The sequence below is a fragment of the Balearica regulorum genome, chromosome 6 (genome assembly GCF_011004875.1).
Source record: "Balearica regulorum gibbericeps isolate bBalReg1 chromosome 6, bBalReg1.pri, whole genome shotgun sequence".
Taxonomy (NCBI): Eukaryota; Metazoa; Chordata; class Aves; order Gruiformes; family Gruidae; genus Balearica; species Balearica regulorum.
The window spans coordinates 14,175,464-14,198,179 of record NC_046189.1 but is presented as its reverse complement, the minus strand read 5'-3'; the positions used below and the strand labels follow the sequence as shown (position 1 = coordinate 14,198,179).

General features: G+C 44.3%; 1 protein-coding gene across 6 annotated transcripts in view; it reads right to left on the bottom strand.

Moving 5' to 3' along the window:
- Positions 1 to 22,716, bottom strand: part of KLF7 (KLF transcription factor 7) — a 70,933-nt gene that overhangs the window by 13,602 nt on the left and 34,615 nt on the right. For 5 of the 6 annotated variants that reach the window (XR_012836053.1, XR_012836052.1, XR_012836054.1 and 2 more), the window contains one exon: positions 7,505 to 7,628. The exons of the other annotated variant lie outside the window; for it this stretch is intronic. Coding sequence is in view for 2 of the 5 variants with exons in the window: in XM_075756391.1 (XP_075612506.1) it covers positions 7,505 to 7,628 (124 nt within the window). In the remaining 3 variants the exon portion in view is untranslated. The remainder of the gene's footprint in view (positions 1 to 7,504; positions 7,629 to 22,716) is intronic. 6 annotated transcript variants of the gene reach the window in all.

Sequence of the window (22,716 nt, the reverse complement as noted above, 5' to 3'; positions counted from 1 at the left end):
AATAAAGCAAGTGGGAAATGAAATAAATACAGGATTTGGGAATACAGGGTTCCTGCTCCTTCTTCCTTATGTACAGGAGGAAATATACATCCAGGCTTAGAGACATTCCTTAGATTATCCATGGATCATCACCAAACCCTGTGTAATTGACCTCTGTGACCACAGATGGCCAACTATCCTGGCTCTTCGGCAGCTAAATAGACTACTCTTCTCCTTTCTCTGTTCCTCTCCCTCCCTCTTCTTTCACTGAGTCAAACATCAGGGAAGAGTGCTCACCTATGTACCTGTAATGTAAAATCAAATATTAATGTAAGTGTGTGTGCATATAAAAAAAATGAAATAAAACAAGTCAGTTTTGCTCAAGTACTTAGCAATACCAGTTTAAAAAAAAACACCAGCTTTCTCAAGTGCCCAGTACCCGCAACAAGCACTGAAGTATGATGCCAGTTTTGAAAGCTGAATTCCCATTTCTAACTCCAAACTGGAAGGAAAGCTGTTTCAGAGTTTGGAAGCTGAAAATCCATCAGGCTACATATCTCTCCCTTTCTTTCTGTTGGGAATCCAGGTAGTAATATGTGGATGTTGATGAATGCTATGTCCCTGAAGGATGTTGACAGGAGATAAGGTATTGTGCCTATTTTGTGAAAATTGAGAGACAGAGAAAGCAAGGAAATTGTAAATCACACAAGAAGTGTGGTAAAACCAGAAAAACAATGCCAGGACTTCAGCTTTCAACTTCTGTTCTTTATCCACAAAACAATTTTTCTGCATCTCATAAGAAAACATAATGTTTTGACATTCTCAATATGTAGATGGATGCTGATGAGACGGACTTAGAGTGGCAACCCTAGAGAACTAGTTGAGTTTTAGGGCTGGTCTAAACATGCAGTTAATTGAGAATAAGGTAGGGCATGAATTTGAAATGAAGCATCAATTCTTGATTAGTTCCTTCTCTAAAGGCTTATGACTGCCACCTTCTGAAATGACTTAATCCACTTGGGAAGTGGGTTAAGATAGAGCAAAACACACTTACTCCAGGAGAAGAGCAACCCCACTAAGAGTTAATCAGGAATTACTATTCTAGAACAGCTGCCTTGTAGCAGACATGCTGCAGGGCACTCAGCAGCAGGAACAGCAGCCCAAATTCAGACACTTCACACCACAAAGATATTGTCAGAGTGATCAGGGGAATATGTTCTCAGGAGGACAAGTGCTCTTCTTCCCTGTCATTCACTATATACCCCATTTTATCAAGACTGCCAGTAAGCAAGAATATTTTTTCGACCTCATACCCATTAGAAATGGGATTGAAAGCACTAACATTTCACATCACCATCACAGTGTCATTAAAGATAGGTATGGCAGCAGAGAGCAAACTGCAGGAGAAGCGGGCAGTGGTTCTGGCTGCCTACCCCAAAGCCCTAAAATTGAGCCTGATTGTCAGAGTGGCAGGACTCAGGCACTCTCGGAAATTAACCTTCTACTAGATACTTCAAGATGAGCACTAAAAAATGGGAGGTTTCCAAGTACCCTGCAAATCTTGGCTTGCCTTCTTTCCACACTAGGCCATAAGACATTGGCTTATATATTTTTACTAATAGCAAAACCCATCTATTATAAATATCATACAAAAGCCCATATATCTGTGGCTTTTGACTAAACTGGTTTTGTAGACTCTGAGGGCACCATAAAAAAATACTTCCAGAACTGACTTGCCTGGAATGTCTTTTCACTGCCCCACAGATTTAGAGTATAAAAGAGCTACCGATACTGGTCTGAGGAATATCCAAATGACTTACTGTGAGAATCTGGATAGCTCATAAAGGGGCACTGAATGTATTTCTGAAAAAGCAGCAGTTGAGAATTTCATATTTTTCAGAAAGAAGTAGGTAAAAGAACGAATTTAACTACTCAGAGTCAAAAAGAGTCAAAAACCAAAGATAAAAAAAAAGAACACTCAATCTAAAGGCAAACAACCAGAGGATGAACACCCTAAAGGCGAGACAGGCTCAGAAAGAGAAGAACTACAAAAATGAAGACATTTTAAATAGTTAGGAGATCTCTTCTGTCCTGCTGGCAGTGCTCCCCTGCACAAGCAATCTATCTGCATCTACATGCAGAGATGAGTGATCCAGAGATGCATTTTTAAGACAAAGAAACTTCATAAGAAGGCAACTTTGGCAAGAAAAGCTAGATACTCATCTTCTGTGGATGAGCATAGCTCTGCTCAAGTCAGCTGTTCTCTATTGATTTATAGCAGCTTACATGGGGGGTTAATACCTTCAGAGTGGCAAAAATTAAAAAGAAAGATTTCAAAATAGGATGGAGGCTGCATTCCTCCAAGCTCCTACATGAAGCACAGCAAGACAGACGCAAATCTGACAATGGACACTTGGCTTTCAACTCAGCAGGCTCAGCACAGCTAGAATTTTCTAGCCCTAGGGTGCCAAAATATACCCTTGGACCAACATCTCTCTCGTCAGTCTAAACTGAGAAAGCAGCATGCTCTGGCTACAAGGGCTGCCAAAACAAAACAACAACTTGAGTGGCTGCCAAAAAGACATGCACCAGCTGGCACTTCAGTCTAGGACTAGTTATAAGACCACCACCCAAGCATGGCTTTTCCTCTCCGATTGTCTGTATTCTAGATGCAACCCAGGAAGAAGTATGCTGAGTCACAGCACAGCAAGATCTGTTAAAAATATGGATTCAATACATTGTTTCACATCAATAACCACAGTATTAGCATCGAGTATATTTTTCAGCCCTAGAATATATTTATAGCTAATAAAATGGTACCATATTTGCTAATTTATAGCTAATAAAATGGTACAATACCAATTCTTCACATTCTCCTGCTGACTAATTTGGTTAGTTCTATCTCTTGGTAAGGCTGGTGGATGCGGACATTTATTTTCAACAGTAAACAGTCTCTACAAAATTTTGCAGCTAAATCACACTGTCAAAACAAGCTATTGATCAGTGGACACATTTTTTTTTCCTTCTGGAACTAGAGGCAGCAGTGGAAGAGGCTTCACACGATAAGCTGTCTAAGGAAATTCCTTTCTTCATAAATTAAGGAACAGCAGCTTGCTGGTCTCTAGTCCTGCCCATGAGACAAGACCTTGCTCCACACCTCTGGCTCTACACCTCTTCCAGTTCCAGACCAGCTCTGCACATTGTATGGGGGCCCATCACAATCTTCCCCATCATCCCTCCCTCAGTCCAGCTCTTCCTAGAAAGGACAGTTTATGCTAGAGTAAGATACTCTAACTCTGAAAGTCATACAGTGATGCGTGATGCATAAATTCCCCGCTCCAAACATGAATCCTTCCTTTCTCTTTTTGCTCTATCTCCTTAGCAACACAGTACTGCTCGGCACTGAAACCTCTGCAGGAGAAAGAGGGAAGGTAACTATGATGAGAAGATAATATATTGCTCAGCCATCTTCCTTACCAGCTGTGGATTCTCCACTGTGGGATGTGGAGGAGTGTGCTCTTAGCTCGCTGTCAAAAAGGAAACCACGTGCGTATGCACACACATAGAGGAATATACCCCAACAGTATGGCACTAAGCTGCTATCTCCTAAACACATGCAGAACAAGTGAGTGCCAGTACCCTGTTGCCCTCTTCTGCTTGGAGTGCTGAGGGCTTGCACTGTGTGAGGAACATAACCCTAGCCTTTGTTTCTGAAGAGCATAATTCCTGGGGAATGCTAATAACCAGCATATCCCTGCTGTCTGGAAGGCACTCAGGGCTTGTATGCTGCTTTCTGCACCCCTTTAGCTGATTCTCCTTTCTCCCCTGCTGCCACCAAACCACACACCATTTGCAGTACATATGGTGCTCCTCAAACCAGTGGTAGTTTGCCAGCTATAAGTAACAATGTGATCTGTGGGCTGCGTGGTGTTGGGATACGGCTGGGACAGCAGGAGAAGAATCACATCTTCTTATCTCTTTTGTTTTAAAATTGGCCTGTACATAGAGGACTTTAATAACCCTTTGATGTCAGCCAGAAGGTCAGAGACACAAACGCATCTGAAAACAGCTTGGGAAGAGAATTGTAGCCAGACTGTGTGCACAACATTCCCTTTCTTTGATGCTGTGATTGCCAAGGCATGGCCTTCACCTCAGAACAACAACAGGCATATGTTTTGTGCTACATCAGTGTTGTTAAAAGTATCACCAAAAGGCTCCGTAAAGTTTAGCAAGCCAGGATGTCTGAGGGAGTGACCACAACTCCTGTCAATAACGGTGGGTGCAATAAAGGGCAGCAGTTCAAATAATACAGAAAAACTGTTCTCCAGCTGGGAACCTCTCCTGGTTTCAGCTGAGAGGGTTCGTTTTCTTCACAGTAGCTAGTATGGGGCTATGTTTTGGATTTGTGCTGGAAACAGTGTTGATAATATAGAGATGTTTTTGTTATATGGACCTGTTGTTGTTGACCAGTGCTTACACAAAGCCAAGGCCTTTTCTGCTTCTCGCACCACCTTGCCAGTGGGACGGCTGGGGGTGCACAAGGAGTTGGGAGGGGACATAGACAAGACAGGTGACCCAAACTAGCCAAAGGGGGTATTCCATACCATGTGACATCATGCTCAATATAAAAGGGGGGCTAGTTGGGGAGGGGCGGCACCAGCTCCAGGACACGTGGCTTGGGGACAGTCCGGTTTTGGGACAAGTCTGAGCATGTGGTCTGAGTTGTACGGTCCTTGGGTGAGAAACTGCATTCTGTATCACCAGTTTTGTATACTCTGTTAAGTACTGTTTTGTCTTGTTTTCCCCTCTCCCTTTGCTATCCCAGTAAACTGTCCTTATACCAACCCACCAGGTCTTGCCTTTTCCTTCCCATTCTCCTCCCCATTCCACGGGGGGGGGGGGGGGGGGGCGTGAGCAAGCGGCTGCGTGGTGTTCAGCTGCCAGCTGGGGCTAAACGACGACAGAACCCGGGCTCAGGAAAGAGCATCTTTAACATTAAAAGTCTGCCTAAATAGCTAAGGACAGATTTAGGCACATGTTTCAGTGCTTGCTTGAGGTGACATCTGCAATAGGTGGTAGTTGAGATCTGTGAATGAGGAAAGAAGGAAAAATAGCGGTATGGCAGAGTAGATCAAAAGAAGAACAGGCACCGTCACTCTACAAGCTTGCAACAACTGACTGGGAGAGTAAAGAGAAATCTGTCTCCTACCACCACACACAGATGGTATGTGCATGGAGTTTAACAGTGCACAATCCCCAGCACTATTAACTTATTAATAAATAGTTTTCCTTCATCTACCAATTCAGCCAAAGAGCAGAAAATGCATCAGATGATTGCAGGAATATATCTCTTGACTGCAGTGACTGAGTTGGCTGCCAAAGAAAAAACCTAGGTAGGAAGGGATAAAATGCAGAGGGAGAAGAATGAGTACTTAACAAAGGGCTGAAAGAGACTGAGGAGCTGAAAATACTGACTGTATTTCTTTAGATCTCTGCTAAAAATATTGTCTGTCCTGACACAGAAACCCTGGGGCTTTGTGTGTGTGCGCACGCGTGTGTGTTTGTGGGGCCAGGATGGTTAGTTTGTTCTTCAGAGGAAAGAAAAGAGAAAGGGAATGCCTTACATTTAAAACAGAGAACATAACTGTTCTCCTTCACAGAGGTGCTTATACAAAAGCAGAACTCCAGAGGTCCCTACTTGGCTTATCCTGTCCCTCACTCTGAGCAAACAGAAGATAATCCAGGGATAAAACAAAAGATAATCCAAGAGGAAGCCCTCTATGGGGGAAGGGGGACGGGAAGAGGGGAGACAAGGGGAGAAGAGCACTTAAGGAGATGAAGCTCTTGGAAAGGCAGGATGTGAAAATGATCAAATTTCCTTCCCATAAAAGGATGGGGTCCCTTGTTTATGTCCCACACATCCTCTCTCCATGCATGTTCTCTGCTGGTCTGGTGTACCCAGAGGCCTCCTAGAGCCTTTATTGTATTACAAAATGTTTCCTTATCAGAGCAGAGAACCTTAGTGCTGCATTAAAAAGATGGGTAATTTCTTAAGCCTCTTTTAAAAATATATATAAATAGGATTAGCTGGATAACATGTTCAGATGCAAGCACGTTATTTGATTACTCAATAGTGGATCCAGGTTTCACCCAGGGCACTGCCAATCTCCATCTGGGGGGCTGCGAGGGGGAGAAGTGCTCATTGTTCGATCCTGTCAGTGCTGTCAAGAGTCATTACAAGGGTAATTGCTTTGCTCCACCCTAATTTTGTATCAATTGGGATTGGAGATAGAGAGTTTTCTTCTGGGTATGTTTCTAAATTCAAAGAACCTAGCTTTCAAAAATGCTCAACACCAAGCAAGGATGACCAGATTTTTCAGACGAGCTCACCATTCATTCAAGCAGCTAAAGTGGGTGAGGACTGCAAAAAGGAACCGGCAGTGAGCAGCAGCAACCATGGCTCTTGCTGGGAGCCGCTGGGTGCTCAGCTCACTAGGCAAAACTGGCCCCTCATTTCTGAGTGCCCAGAGGGGAACTGTTGCATGACAGGCTCTTCAGGAACCCTGGCTCTGGGCACCTCTCAGGCTTTTAAATCTGGGCCCACACAGAATGAAGGTGCACAGTATTTCCCACATCAAATAGATGTCAAGGGTGAGATTTAAAACTGTAGGAGAAGATTCACTAATTAGCAGGAATGTGCAGAGATCACTGATTCTACACAAAACAACCCCATGAACTATGAATTGTCAGATGTGCCTAAATCACTCCTGTGCTTTTGAAAATGAAGCCCTTTGCTGTCTTTCATTGACTCTCCTGTTTCATCTGAAGCATGGAGCCCTGGACTCAGCAGTAAGAGAAGACAATGATCGTACAGAAATTAAGTGCTTTTCTCCTAGACATTTCCTATAGATGTGCGGCACAACAGCCACACAGGTTCCCCATCCCCTCCGTCACACACCCAAGTATTTGTGAGGCCCATCATTTTTGTGAGGCCCACTCTGCCAAAATGTGGGCAGCCAGCAACAGTGCTTGGGGTGGTCCTTGAAGCACAGCAAATAGAGGGAGCTTTGCCTTTGTGAGGGCACCAGGCTCATAGGACCAGGAGACAGAAAGCTGAGGAGATGCTTTGTCGAGAGGTCCATCACTGAAGAGGTCTAGGGCCCTCTGGATGTCTTCTCTGCTTTAAGAGTATTAAAAAGAGCTGCCCTCTGGACTGAATTCTGTGCCCACAACAGACATCAGCAGATTTCAGTCAGATCTACACATCTCTTTGTGCTGTGGGATGGAAACTTTTTAGGCTGCTTAGAAGTATTCCCCCTCTGCCAGCCTGCCTGGCCACTGCAGCAGGGAGGACAGGGGCAGAGCGGAGGGTCCCTCTTTGGCTCGGGGATGGAGGCAGTGGGACAGGAGGACAGAAGGACCCCCTCTGCTGGGAGCCAGGTCTCTTGTCTCGGGGAGCTGGCGGCTCTGCACCGCTCACAACGTCTGCATGTTGCTTGAACACCGTGTTAGGAGGCTGCATTACCTGTCACAATGGTTGCATTTAAAGGGCTTTGCACCCGTGTGCTTTCTGTAATGCCTCGTGAGCTCGTCGCTCCGTGCAAAACGCCACTCGCACCCTTCCCACGAGCACTTGTAAGGCTTCTCACCTGCAGAGGGGAGGAGAGAACAGTCAGCGTGGCAGCAGGATTACTGAGCACTCAACTTGCAAGCCCTGTGTCCTCCCACCTCGCCTCTGTCCCAGTCGGGCAGGTTAGCCCATCACGCAATTCATGGCCAGCGTGGGATGGAAACAATTTAGGGCTTACAACGCATTGTACTGAGGATAGATAAATAGCCCAAATTTTACCGCTGCTAAAATTCTTATTTCCCATTTCTAACAAAACCAGCCAATTACTCTTCAAAGAAGCCCTCAGAATGTCCCCAAATGCCTGTCCTGCTGTGTGGCTGCAGCATGATTTTCAGTGAGCTTTTCAGCTCACTCTGCCCTTGTCAGATGAATTACTATGGTACCTTTGAGTGGCTGTACTAACTCCTGAACACACTGCAGGTCTGCACCACTCCAGAGTGACCACCACCACTGCATCACATGCTTTACCCTGGCTGCCATTTACCCCTTGCATGGCCAGACTCACATCTGTTCCCCTCCAGCTTTCATGCCCACTGCCCCCTAGGACTGCATCTTCTTTAGTTGCTTCTGACAACAAAAACTGTTCCTTGGTCCAAGAAATTATGTGTCAGGACAGTGAGTGTGAGAGGAGAAATGTTTTCTTCTTTAAATCAGCTGGTCCTTCAGGCTTTTTGTACTACACCTTTATCAGCTGTAATTCCACCCCAAAATATTAACCATACCACTGAAGGCAGTGAAATGGTACGGTGATAAGACAGGAGAGATTCTGGTCTGCTGTGTTCACATTTACCTATCTTCTAATGCAAACCAGTCTCTGTGGATCAAAGTCTGCCATGGTGTAACATCCGTGGAGTCATTAACAACTTCTGATGAAGAATTCCAAGGTCTCTTGCCTCCCCTTTGCTTATTCAGTGCATATGTATTCATGTGCGTGCAAATTTAGCATCTCCCCCCAGAACAAATGCTCCAGCGCACCTCCTCCTATATAAACTCCATGTCACTATTCCCCATGCAGTCGGCACTGTATGGATGTATTAGAAGGGGAGGGAGTTGAGATAAAATGCAGACAAGAAGTCACTTTCACTACCAAGCTTCTAAGCTGGGAATTATAAACAGAGAAAGGATTATTACTTAATTATTTGTTCTTAAAATTGCTAAGAAGGTGATCTTAAAAAACCCATCACTGATCAAACTGAAGTTGTAGTCTGTATGACCTCTCTATGCCAGTCACGTGAAACAATCACTTGGCCACAGCAGAGAAATTTCTCAGTGCAGAGACGCAGATTTCTATATTTAGCATGTCTATTCAGCAAGAAAAGGAGTAAGATCTGATTATGGGAGACCTATGTATTTCAAGGTGACAAATTGGAGAGGCCAAAAAAGCAAGAAAAGTGAAGAGGGCAAGAGAATTGCATCAAAATACATAAAAAAAAGCTGTTCTCTGGTGAGTGAGTTTCTGCAGACTTTTTATTGCACAGGCAGCTCTGCTGCACACTGGTCATCTGCCCCAGAGAGAACAGCAGAGTGGGCTGAGACATTAACTGGACTTGAGCCATTTTACTGGCCTCTGAGAAGTTTTTTTGGCTCAGTAGCTCAATTAAAGGATTCATTGGGGTGAAGCAATAAAGAGGGGGCAGCAGCCAGCAAGATTTCGCCAAAATATCCATTTGTCCATTGGCCCCTGAATGCAGAAAGGCCAGCCTGGATGTCTCTCTTGTGTGCCGCAGTCCACCATGGGGAAATGCCCAACAGGACAATGGACTGAGCCAACAATAACACCATCCCACTTAGATTGTGCCTGCCTGGTCATCTCTGCAGACTTGCCTTTTGTTCTTTTTTTCTTTTAATAGAATTTCTTTGGCGGGGGGGAAGCAAGAAACTTCTTGTTAGTGAGCCAAGTGCTGGTATCTTGTTTCTGGGCTGGTTACTCAACTGTAATTCAAACACTGTCACCAGTGCTGGTCCCAGACACTAGAGCTGCAGCTGTAGTGCTCTCCCCCTCCTGGCCCTTGACATCGTACCTGGCATACCGCATCTGCTCTCCCCTTCTCAGAGAAAAGGGATTTTCCCAGCCCTGGTCATGTCTATGATCGCGCACCATTTTTGTCTGAACAGTTCATGCATTATTTTTAAAAGCTGTCAGTAAACAAGCCTTGATGATAATTCAGCTTCCTCGGTTCTCTGACGCTCTCTAGTGCCTACCTTAGAGTGGAGACAGCAAGGCAGACAAACCGCCTTGCAGTGTATGTTTGCAACAGACACTGCAAAGCAAATGCAGAACATGACTGCTCAGCCAAATCTGGCAAGTAGAACCAGTCTGAAGGATACAGTCGCCTACAGAGCAGAAGGGTGAATGAAAAACATCCTGGGCTTTCTGTGAAACAAGGGCTATTAGGACTGAAGCTGAGTTTGGCTTGTTAACATTTGTCAAGAGCTTTAAAAATGTACAGTGCTATATATAGGTTATGAGAGACAGAAATGCCAAGCATGATTATGGGTAAACCCATGGGATGCCACATATCTCTGTTACTTGCTGCAGGGGCTCCTCTCTCAAGTGTTCCTGGTCTGGCCTTGCACAGTCCTGAGCTGAGTTTTGTTTTCAGATGCTTTTGCTCTACAACTCAAACCCCGTTCCACAAAATGTCAGACAGTACCTCTTTGTGCTCCAGACAGCAACAGCACGCTGGCATACAGTGCTCCACGTGGCACAAGATAAATGCAAAGGAACATGGTGACCTTTAAAGGCATGTCAGATGGCTCCTTGACCCAGAGACCTCAAAGAGGTTAGATTTCCTGCCCTCCTGCAGCTACTCAAAACCATAAGAGGGCAGGAGGAGAGACACCTCCATATCTCTGCATGTGAAGACTAAGAACAAACTGCTGCTTTAATGGCTGCTTTCACCTTACCCCAAGATGAAATGAAAGTGTATCTTGCTGAGGTGCACGTATGTAGGAAGCATGGGAATGGAGAAGGAGGGAGGGCCCTCCTACCTCACTATTGGCAATGGCAGGGAGAAGAAATGAGAAGGATCCTCCTTTCCACGTGCCAGGCTGCTCTTCTGTTGTTGCAGAGGATTAGCAAGAATAAAAAGATAGATAGTGAAATCCTCCTCTGCTGAAAGCAATGGCAAAACTCCCACTCAATTCTACAGGGCCAGGATCTCCCCCTTTTTAACAAATTAATTATGAGCTTCAAAATCCAATTAAAAATAGGAACATCACAGAGCTGTGCCACACTGACTTTTTTCAGGCTCTAATTCCTCAAAATTAATAACCACACTTAAAACTCATGCCTGCGAGCCAATCCCAGGAAGGAGGCTCTACTCCTTAAGTCACCTTTACTCAACACAAGGATCTGCGCAGTGCTTAAACAAATCCATAAATCCACATTTATACAAATGCACTCAACAGAGGAGCCAATCCACATCCAAAAAGAAGCTGATACCCAGATATGCAGCTGTTAAATACTCAGCTGTTTCAATTCAGAACGTGCTCCACATCGTGGGGCCGGTTCAGCTTTCACACATCCACAAAAACACCTGGAAAGGGCAGGCAGCCAGCAATGCAGACATAGGTTCCAGCACTGTGTTAGACAATTTTCTGAGATGAGCACTAGTTTTAAAACAATGTACCATTTGCTCATGGAAAATCTTCTAGAACCAACTCAGCAGAATAGTGGCTTTCAGCCTTTTCTGATTTTTTCCCTAGGATGTGAAGACTGCTACCTAGCGATTTCAAGCCCACTCACCACACTCCCGTTTCCTTGGGTAGCATGTGCATCAGAGAGCAGTGCAGTGCACTAAAGGCAGGCTGCTGAGTGAAACAGTATGCAGGACCCAGCATCCACACCGCATGCATTTGAAGGGTGTTATTTCTGGCTAGCCGCAGCCTAGTCCTGTGGCCTGAACCCGTCCGTAGGTGAAGCGTGCCAGCTGTGCACTTGCAGAGCACCTCCCGGGACAGGCCATCCAAAACCACGTGTGTGCTCTGGCCAGGCTGAACCAAAGCACAGTGAATGGGGGCAACCAGATGACTCACGTCAAAAGGGGATGCTTGATCACCAGAAAACACTCACATAGACCCATCCTTAGTTGCCTGCTGAGGATCCCCCAGCAGCAGCCTGTGCGTGCCTGCAAGTGCACAGAGCACTGTGCTGAAACCTACTGATCTAGAAGGACCTTACAATCAGAAAAGCTAGTGGTACAGAAACACTATTAGCCCTTCAGATACACTTTAAGGTTTCAGTCCATTGTGACTGTGTACTTCTGTGAAGCAGCCTTTCTTCACTGTGGCTCTGTACTGTGGTCCACAGCCCATTTTAATATTTTCATCTTCCTGGAGCATATTTTCATACCCTGAGACTGGGATACTTGGGGGATAGGCTCTCTGTTCCACTTCTTTTTATGGCATCTCATACAACCTAGCTCTTCTTATAAAAGTACCTCCAAAACACACTTCAGTACAGCCTAGCCCTCCATCCTCCTTATTTCATCCAGGCAGGTCCAACCTGGTAACTGGAGGACAAAGACCTTTGCAAATTTATGGGAAACATGCAATAGTGAAGCTAGAATTTATGAGTCATAACAAAAATCCATTAGACTTTGGCAGCCCTGAAATTGGGTCACTATTCCTTTGGCGACTAAGATAAATGCAAGACCCTAAATATTAGGCATCTAGTTACAAAATAAAACAAATGATTGGTATAGCTTTCTCTTGAAAGCCAAAAATTCATCATTTGAAAATACAAAAGAGCCAAGCACACAATCCCAGCAACAATACCATGGTAAACACATACCAGGTTCCCAGCAAAACATGACTGATAGAGCTGGGCTGGTTCTATGATGGAGACACCGCACAGGTCCTTGGGATTTCTCCCTCCATTTTCCAGCCTTGAGCAGCCTTGGGGAGTTTCCTCTCATGCAACTTTAGATATCAAAAGCCATAATCTGAAACAGTCACCTATGGGTCTTTTTAAAGTTATCAGAGAGGCAAAGGCATGTGCGGAGTCTGACTCATCAGACCCGAGTCAGACTGAATCGGAGCTGAATTTCTCTCCTTTGATGGCACAGGAGGCCCTAGCTCAACTGCAGGTGGCTGTATCTTCACTCTCCAGGCACAGAGAACATCAAGTTTTCTCTCCAACACACACTTAGATTGTAAACGCTATACAAGCCTTTGCAATAAAACACAAAACACAGCTGTGGAGATGTTGTCTCTTCTCAAATTCCAGAGACCCCCTGTCTTTGCCACCTACATCCTGCAGGCATCCTCTAGGTCCCAGAGATATTTCTTTTGGTACGAGGAGTAAGGCAGCGTTCGCTACAGACCTCACAGTGGCTATTTCAACAGGGAGTGATCACTAGAAACACTAGGTTACAGGATGCAGAGGTACATAACCAAGATAAGCTGAGGACACTGTCATGACCACAAAACTACAGCACACAATGGAGGCTGGGCATATTATACATTTTAATGTGTATCTGAAGTATTCATTGCCAGTTCCAAGGGTTAAAAAGTCACAAGTCCAGTCTCCCATAGAAATAATGAGATTTTAAAGAAGAAAACAATTATAGACATCATTTGCCTTCTGCTTTGCAGATAACCCAAGGCCATGATTTTAAACTTCTCTTTGCAGCCCTGCAGGTTAGAAACATTTATTACAAAATACAGAGAAAGGAGTTTGCTCTCTATTCCCTGGATACCAAGAGCAGAGACTTTAAGAAGAAAACCCGCCAGATTTTGGGATGTGCATGGTAAGATCACATGAGTTGGCAGTGCTCCGGGGTGAAATCCTGGCTCCATCAAAGTCATTGGAAAAATGCCCATTAAGGCTTGAGTTTCATCCTCTATCTTCACAGAATTAAAAGTAAACAAATATATTATGATGATCCATCCATATCTATTTCCTTATCCCTCCCCTGCACCCCACCTTAAACACCACAGCACAAACACATGTTGCTTACAGTAAGTAAAACACCTAAGTTTACACTTAGTAAAACAATCAAGTAGTTTAAGCCCCTTCCTGCAACGAACTTCAGTAAGACAGACCAACCCTAGAAAGTACAGTGGACAATCACAGTCAAAATCCTTGCTGGTCTCTCTCTGTGCTAAAATGTGGTACAGTCACAGGAGTCCTTTTGTCAGTATGACTGAGTCAGCCAAAAATGCTTAAAGAAACCGAGGGAAAAAACCTCAAATCCTGTCTGTATGCACATTTTGAAGGCCATTCAAATAAGACATTTGTTGTACTATGTTTTAATAGCTCCTTAATATCATGTTACGTAACTACACAAAACTAGCATGCTAAAGCGTCTTTAAGAAAACAACAGAAACATCCCCTGAAAAACCCCCACATGTTCTAATCCACCATAAATTATTTACATATAGTTTCAGGATCCAAAAAAAAGTTTTATGAAAGAAACACAAAACATTTCCTTCCTTTTTAAAATCTGTGATTTAAAAACTATTCAAAATGAAACTAGTTCTAAAAGCCTAAATGTCTAAAAATATGTACTGAAAGACAGCTTTAGCTACGCTTGCTCCAAGACTGGCGTTCCTGGAGAACCAGACAAACTGCAAATTACAACTGAAAAAAGAATTAAATCCAAGATTTTCCCCTGGATTTCTCCCATAAAGAAGCTCTGGGGGACCAAGCCGTGCAAAGAAATGTGTGAAGAATCAAGTAGAGCCACTAGCTTTTCTAGAGAGTGTTTTAATAACTTTCCTCGTCATCCTTTCTGAGAAATCCTTTTGGGACCTGCTGTTCCTAGGCTGGTGGCTGGGACCTTACTGTTGCAGCGAGACAACCCAAGGCATCATTCAGAGGCCAGTGCCCACAGGGACGTCGTCGGTGTAGACGCTAGTTGCTCAGAAATGCCAGAAGCCAGCATGGTTTTCAGTGAGAAGCAGCCCCCCAGATTGCTATGCAGAGAAATGCCAGGCAGGCATTCGTGTTTGCTTTGCAGTTTATTACGAAAGCCTGCCACAGCACAATGGGATGCCTAATGTGGAACATCACATTAACAATATTTTATATTTATGTAGCACTCTTCATCTCCAAGGGTCCCTGAGAGCTTTACAAGCTACATACATGGCATACCAATGAAGCCGAGCCATAATTCTTCTAATTAGCTGAACATCAGCACACAGCACCCGGCACAACAGAAAATGTTGTGCGTCACTCCTCTCTTCCTATGGAAAGAATGACGTTGTATTTAATAGAAGCACGTTGCAGAAGGACATGCAGTTTTAAGGACTCTTGAAAAAATTAAATTAAACCAGACAGGTCTCCTTAACACCCGTACCTGTCCTCCCTCATTACATACGCACACTTTGTCAAATACGAGACACAGGAGTAGCCCAAGACCTGCTGCTTGTTAAGTATCCCCACTTTCACACTAGATTCAGCAAGTTACCATCACATGGCTCAGACAGCTGCTGTGCTGGTGAGGTTACAGAAAAGCCAGTGAGCAGCTGCAGTTCAGCACATAACATCATCGCCCTCTTTTTAAGATTAGTAAGTTCATTTCTTTAGAAAAAAGGAAGAGCAGGCTATTTAATACACACATCCTCTGGAGATCAATGCTAACATCTAAGTGTATGTGCGTGCAACCCATCAACCAGTAAAACTAATTACAAAAATCAATTTCAGATACTTTTCTGAGCCTTTCATTCCTCAATATACTCCTAATTGATTTTTGCTGGAGAATAGAAAGCCTAATTATTATTTTTATTATTACAGAGGAATGCAAGGGGGGGCAGTGGTCAGTGCTTAAGTGGCTCACCAATGCTTTCTACCCAAAAAGAGAAAAAAGAAAAAAAAAGGCATTTTATTCACAGTTTTGCCACCTGCTGGAAAGATGGAAAAGCCTTTGAAAGGGTGACAAAGCACAAGAGAAAAACTGGCAGGAGACAGTACGGGGCAGAAGAGGAATGTGACAGAATTGTGAAATACACAATGTGAGAAGGTTGTACCTATTTTTAGATGGGCAGGGATGATCAAGTGTAAAAGCAGTACATTTCCATGAATGATGTACAGTTCCTTTCATCCAAAAAGGTCAGCAGTGCCCTCATAGAGAGATGGCTCTGATCATGTCTATATTAGAGATGGGGGAAAAGAGGTTAAGAACCAGACCCAATGTCCAATCAGTCTTTCTACAAACTTCAAAGCTCCGGATTAGTCCCTAAGGGCCTTGCCAAAGCTTGTCTACTGAGCCAGCAGCAGTCTTCGGCATGTAGCCATTCAGGACACAAAAAGAAATGAATTTTTGCAGCATTATGTCTTAAACACACACAAGCACCTAACACATGTCCACAAAGCCCACTTGCTTAGCTGAAAAGCAGAGAAAAGAAAATCATGTAGCAACATTCAAAGAAATGGTAATTTTCCATTTTCTACTCTACTTAAGAGCATGCATTTAACGAATGCCTGTTGCCATACATGCCGAGCACTGAACGCCACGCTTTATCTCCCTGGGTCTATGCAAGACTCTCATCGAGAGTGGTAGAGCCTTTGAAACGCCGCTTCCCTTTCAAATCCCTTCTCCCCATCTCCCCTCTGACGGAAACTCCCGGCTGACGGGGAGCGGGGCTGGGGAATGGACACCGGCACCAGCCCGGGCGTGCAACCCGTGCTTATGCCCCATTAATTGCCGGCACATCCTCCCGCAACCCCGGGGCCCTGGGGACAGCAGCAGAGCAGCAGGCCCAGGCGGGCACCCAGCAGCACCACCAGCAGCAAAACTACCCAATTAAGCCTCCAGAACAAGGAGGGGGGGGAGGGGGGAGGAAAATTAAAGGGGGAAAAAAAAAAAAGAGAAGAAAAAAATAAGGATGGAGTTGCTTGGCAACGGAGGGCAGAAGCAGCTGTGCAGCAGGTCGGGCTGGTACCCAGGCGGCGGGCTGGCCCATTAGCACCCTGCATCTCATGCATTTCGTACGGGGTCTCCTAGTAACAGCCTGTGCACGCCAGGCTGTTGCGCGCTTCCCCTCCTCTCCTCCTGTTTCTCCCCATCATGCAAGGCATCGCTGTTTGCCCTAATTACACATTCTCTGCTGCTTCAAGCTGCCATTACTTCAGTCCCCAGAGGAGCGGCAAGAACTTTAAAAAAAATCTCCTCTAATAAGGGCTTTTAGTTTCAGATTCAGTGGAGCTCTGTAAGCTCAAAGGTGTAAGGCAAGGCAGCAGCGGCAGAAGGAACAGATGAAAAAGGAGAAAAATTCAGCAGTTCAGTGGGTCAGATTTTTCCAGGACCCTGAAATATATTCTCTCCCTTTGTTTTTTGTAAGTTATCCTGGAGGCTGAACAATGAAGACAGCCATACAAGGAGTATATTTACATAATCCAGAGCAGCGCATATCAAAGACGTGCTCTTTGGACACCCACGTTTTAGGCCAAGAATTTCTGAGAAATTCCAGGCAAAATACAAAGGCAAATATTCCAGGCAAAATACAAGAAACATGTATCAGGTACTAGAACAGATGAAAAAAAATTAAGAGGAATAGACACCCCCTTTTCCTAATGCTATCATTTTAAATGGTTTTGGTCCATATTTTTGCTAATGAATGTGGTTTTCTGCTTCTTCAAACTATTACAGCACTGATGTTTTTCACCATTTATGTGTCACTTCATTTTCTCCCTTTTGCCACTGAAAAAACAGATAAAGATGACAAAAAAAAAAAGAAAAAAAGAAAAGTGCAGACTGGCATAGACAACACAGGAATAAAACACAAGGGGAAAATAAAATACATTCCTTTCTGTTTCCCAGTTTTGTCAACAACAAAAAGAAAAACAGAAGAAGACTCAGGATGCTTCCATTCATTCAGATATTGGATTTGATTTGGGGGTGGAGGTGGAAGGGAAACTGTGTGCTTGGGCTTAAAAAAATACAGTGGCAAGTTCCCCCAGTGAAGGCTGCCCTGCTGTCAGGGCAGAGCTACCTACATGGTGGCAGGTGCGCAGTGTTTCTGAGGGAGATCCCATCCTCCCTGGTGCTTTCTCCCTCTCCTGGGGGTGGAGGTGGCAGGCTGGGCATGGCGGTGTGGCAGCTCCTTGCTGCTTCACGCTGAGCGGGGCTCGGTAAAAAGGTCTTGGCAATGCTGCTGCGCAAACATCGGTGAACAAAGCAGCCTGGTCTCAAGCGCACAAGGCAACGGGTAAAGATAATTAATTTTACCAGCTAGAAAGTTTCCTCATCTGCATTTTGGAAAAAGTACATTTTATTATCTGTCCTTAGCTCTAAGAGAGGTACAAGCACCCAGTTGGAAACCACCCAGGTCATTCATGCCAGATGAGTGTAACTGAAGGAGGACACAAATGTACTATGAAATTCTATGATTGCTGGGTGATGCTGCAACTTCAGGGAGAAAATTTAAAAACATAAAGAGGTTTTCTGTATGAAACACATTTCCTAACACACATTCAAAGCAAACAAAGCCCAGTAAAAGAATCACCTTTGGGATTCTGTGGGTTTTGCAAAGAACTAATGATAAAATTGTAGCCTATGTACCACACTCATATGAAAGTCAGTTTACAACAGATCACAGCTTAGTCTGTTCAAGTTAATTTTTACCCAGATATTCACAGATAGAAGTCTTCTACTCAAAGACTATTTTCCATTACATAGGCCAAGTTTTTAGCTAAACTTGTTACACTGAGGGCAGCTCTTTTCTCCCTACCCCTCCCCAACACACATGCCACATTCTCCTAAAAAACAAATACTTTTCCTCCATGCTCTAAAATAACAAACAGTAACCACATTGGAAAAAGACCAAATGGAAAATCTCTACTCTGAAGAAGGAAAACCTTTGCAAAGTTACAGGTGACCAACAAGACGTCCAAATGGAAATCTATGCAAAATTAACCATAGTACAGTTCCATACAGTTACATATTGAACAAAAATACATGCAGATGTGCAGGCCTGTATTTTTATAACATTCATTTCCAAGAACTAATACAAGCTTGTAGTGCACTAATGATCACTTATGGTCATCATAAAAAGCTAGAATGACATTGCAAAATTGTCCAACTAATCTATTAAGTTCTTTCTGTCAGTGGTAAGAGTCCAGACGTACATGAGGGAGGAATAAATCCCCACTAAGCCTCTGAATGTGCACTGCCGTACGGGGAGGACGCCGCTCTTTTAGAACTCAGCTGGGGATCAGCTTTTATCTTGAACCACATGCTTGTCATTGTTAGCTTTGCTAGCATGCCTGCAAGTGTTTTTTCAGCATTCAGTTCTTGCAGCCCCAGCTTTCAGTCCCAAGTTTTGAAGGCCAGATACCTTCAGGAACAAATCTGCCCAACCCAACATTTGGGTCCCTAATCTACAAATGGAGACTGCTGGGATTGTGAACTGGCCTGCAACGTTTTAAAGACTTTTAATTCTTAGTAAGCCTTCTTATCATGTATAAAGCTGACCTACGGAAAGATTTTGGTTCTGCAGTGACGCAAAGGTTGTGGACACTCTCAGAGACCTGTGGATAAAGCAGGTCCCATGCAGTATTCTGTCGCCCTCATTCTGAAATGGCTGCACTAGTCTTTAAACTGCCCACACTTGATGTCCTTGTCTCTCATTCATTTCAATCCACTGCAGCACATCACCGTTCACTGCTTGACATGTGTTAATCACCTGGCTTTTCAGAGTAGTGTTGGACAGTTGTTTTCTGAAGACACAAACACATGTTCTCCTAAACTCCAGCAAAACAGAAAGAGGCAATTTTATTCATGAACTCCACCCTGCATTCTCTGCATCATAAGCTTGCCCTTTTGCTATCTTTAAGTACGTTTTTTCAGCCATTATTCCTAGCACTAATGCAGGCCTGGCTGATCTACCTACCCACAGCTGGTCTGTGCTATACGGTGGGCACCACCTACACCATGGTGCCCATGGTTTTATTTGGGACCCCACCACCCTTGGCAGAAGCTTGGATGCGGTATTTAGGTCTGTTATGCTTAGGTCAGCTTCCACAAAGCCTTGCAGTTCATCCACTCCTGCTTGCGAGGTGCTGCTGCTGGTATGTAGGTATGCGGGACCGTGTCCGCATCGGGTGTGAAAGGCAAGCTCTGGATTAGGAGAGGTCCATCCAGGCTCCTGGCTGCTTGCCCAGATGCAACCCAGACTCAACTGCCCATTAGGAAGAGCTTAAGCCGACACCTGCTTTTGAGATGAGAGGTAGCGCACTTGGCTTTTCCTGTCCACAGCGCTTCAGCTCTCCCAGCCTGCTCAAGCTCTTCTCGTCCAGCAAGCCCACCCTAGCCTAGAACAGCACCTCTGAGCACACATCTCTGATTCGGGCCTGGTGTGACCTCAAATACTTCTGAAGTGCCAATGCTTTGGACAAATGGACAAGAAAATCACGGCTTCTCATCATTAACCTGCCATTTGTATCCAGTGTAGGACAGAAGCAACACTAAGGAAAATGGGCAGAAGACAAGTTGATGTTTTTTTCTTTGAGTCTTTCTCTGCGATCCCTTTCATTTGCCCTTTACTGGGTGCCTCACAGGGTCTCAGAGGTGGATGGGTATAAAGAAAACACTAGATGACAAGCTAGAAGTGGCTCCTCCCTGCCTTACTAAGGCAGCCTGCCATAACACTTGGAGGTGTCTGCCTCCTGCGGCTGCAGAAAACATCACTTTCTAGGTCTTCTTTGTGCCAAAAATCATCTCACGTGGCAAACAAACAAGCAAGCAAGCAAACAATACCTATTTATATTTTCAAACTCAAACAGTAAGACTGTCCCGTGCTATTGATTTAGCAAATGATGGAGCAGAAAAATGGGACTAAGAATTCAGGTATTGGCAACTAAGCAATGGATGAACACCACTGGAGTGTTAAATGGCAAGGGCTGCTTTTGGCAGGGCCCGTCCTCCTGCCGCCTGGAAGGTTCACAAAGTTTGTTTCCTCACCCTAAGCTCTCACTGTAATAATGAAGTGAGGCTCTGGCCCTCCACAGTGAAATCACAACACTCCCCTCCCGACTTGCCAAATGGCTAAAAGGCTTCAAAACCAGAAAGTTTCAAAGAGCACAGGATCACGTTGGGTTTGTTTTAATCAGTTTTGATAAATTCTTGTTACATTTTTACCTGAAAAACTCAACCCCACAAAACCCCACATCTTTCCAATTTGGCAATGCAACTGTACCCCAAGACAAATCCAGCCCTAAGTGAAGGTCTTCCTCACAAACCCATCCTCCTCAATTCCCTTGCTCTCATATCCAGTGGCAAATTCACCTGTTGCTTCAGCATCCTCTGTGTCCCCTTGCTGGGTTTGCAGCCGTGCACAGAGAGCTGGGGACTTCCCTTGAAGCCATGTGTCTCTGTACAACAAAAAATCTTTGTCTTTCATTTCTTCTATGCTACCTATACTGTTCTCCCAAATGCTTTTCCCTAAGTCATTATTCAAAATCTTGCATCCTGTATAATTGGTGCTGTGCCTGGCTACTTGCGTCTTCTTTCTCTTCGTTGGCTTTCTGTTCACGGGTGCTACCACACTAACATAGTACAGCAATGCAGCTTCCCATTCATGTGGTATCACTGACACAGATAGTCTTATTTTCTTTATTGTTCCTTTACTTTGTATTAATCCCCTTTATCTATCATCCAGCCTACTCTCCTCAATTTGGTATTTCCAATAATTTCCAAATTCTCAATGTTTCCTCTTCTATCTCCAGCACTTTGGGAAAGCTTTCTGTTATTTTAAATCCCATCTCAAAAACCTTCCTGTTCATTAATGCTCTTTCTATTACTCTTGTGTGTCTCGTCTTTTTCTTGCAAATGTAGTAATTTGTTTTCCTGCAGGGTGGATTTGTTTGTTTTAGTTACTCTCACCCAGCACTTTGGATCAAAGTACTATATAATTTAAAATAAGATGTCCTGACAATGTGAAACAAACTCCACTTAAATAAGTGCTATCTTAAGATCACATGTAGACTCATAACATCTATTTACATGGGTATTTCCCACTTGTTTTAGGTTTTAGAAAGCTAAATATAGATGTGAGGTGCCCAACTACTGTTTCTCAGACTTGTGCTTAGGTCGTATCAGATCCTGGTTTCAGATGGATAAAGAAAAAAAACCAAACAAAACCTTCTGATACTCATAAAATGCAAACCCCAGCAGAACCCCTTAAGGGTCATTTTGAATCACCATCCCAATCTTAAGGATGTCCTGTCAGTTTATATGTGATGCTTTATCTCGTCCAGAAAGCACCCATGCCATCTCGTACCTTCCCCTGCACATTACTGCAAGGAAGGCCGATGTGAACAGTTTTGTCAGGAGATAAAAATCTCCTCCAGAGGTCTTTGATCTGGGAGACACAGCAATGTCCCATGACTAATCTTTCCACAGGTCACAGGCCAGCTCACCCTTATACTTCTTTGCATCCAGACACTCACCACCAATATCCTGTTTTCTAATTTAGGAAGTACTGATGACTACACATGGGGTTTGGCTCATTCTAATTCCTTCCCTCTCCACTCTCCATTACATTAGCAATTCATCTCCATGCATGTATGAAGGCTGGACAAGAATTTCTGTCTCTCAAAAGAGACAAAATGTCATTGTTTGCACTGATGTCTGCTCCATGAATCAGTGTGAGAGAATGTGCTAGGGCTGGATTACCGTGCCAGTTCTGGTGGCTCCTTCTTTAGATGTTTTTACCTCACCCTCACATTGGCAGCATGGTCATTGCAAACCTACAGCTCACCCTTTCCTCCTGTTTACAGTCCCAGTCGCTATTTCTCCCATGTGGCTTCTTTGCTGCCCTCTGACAGTCAGTCCCACCCCTGCTCTTAGCTCCTTTACACACTCTTTGCTTTAGATGCCCCAGCTTACTTTGAATTCAGTCAAATATTTTCATTTCCCTTTCCATCCAGACAATGTTTTTCCCTTTCTCTTCCAGATTAAATTCTCTCCCACACAGATGATTGTTTTTCCCTCTCCAAAGGTCATCCAGAAGGTGGTTTCATAACCAGTTCAACCATTGATGGGCCTTACAGCGTTGTCCTGATTCTCATACAGATGAGATGCGGGAGAGTAACAAGAGAAGCTTGTGCAGCACTAAGCGCAATGTGGGGTCTAATTGTCTCTGGGCTCCTCGGCAAAGTA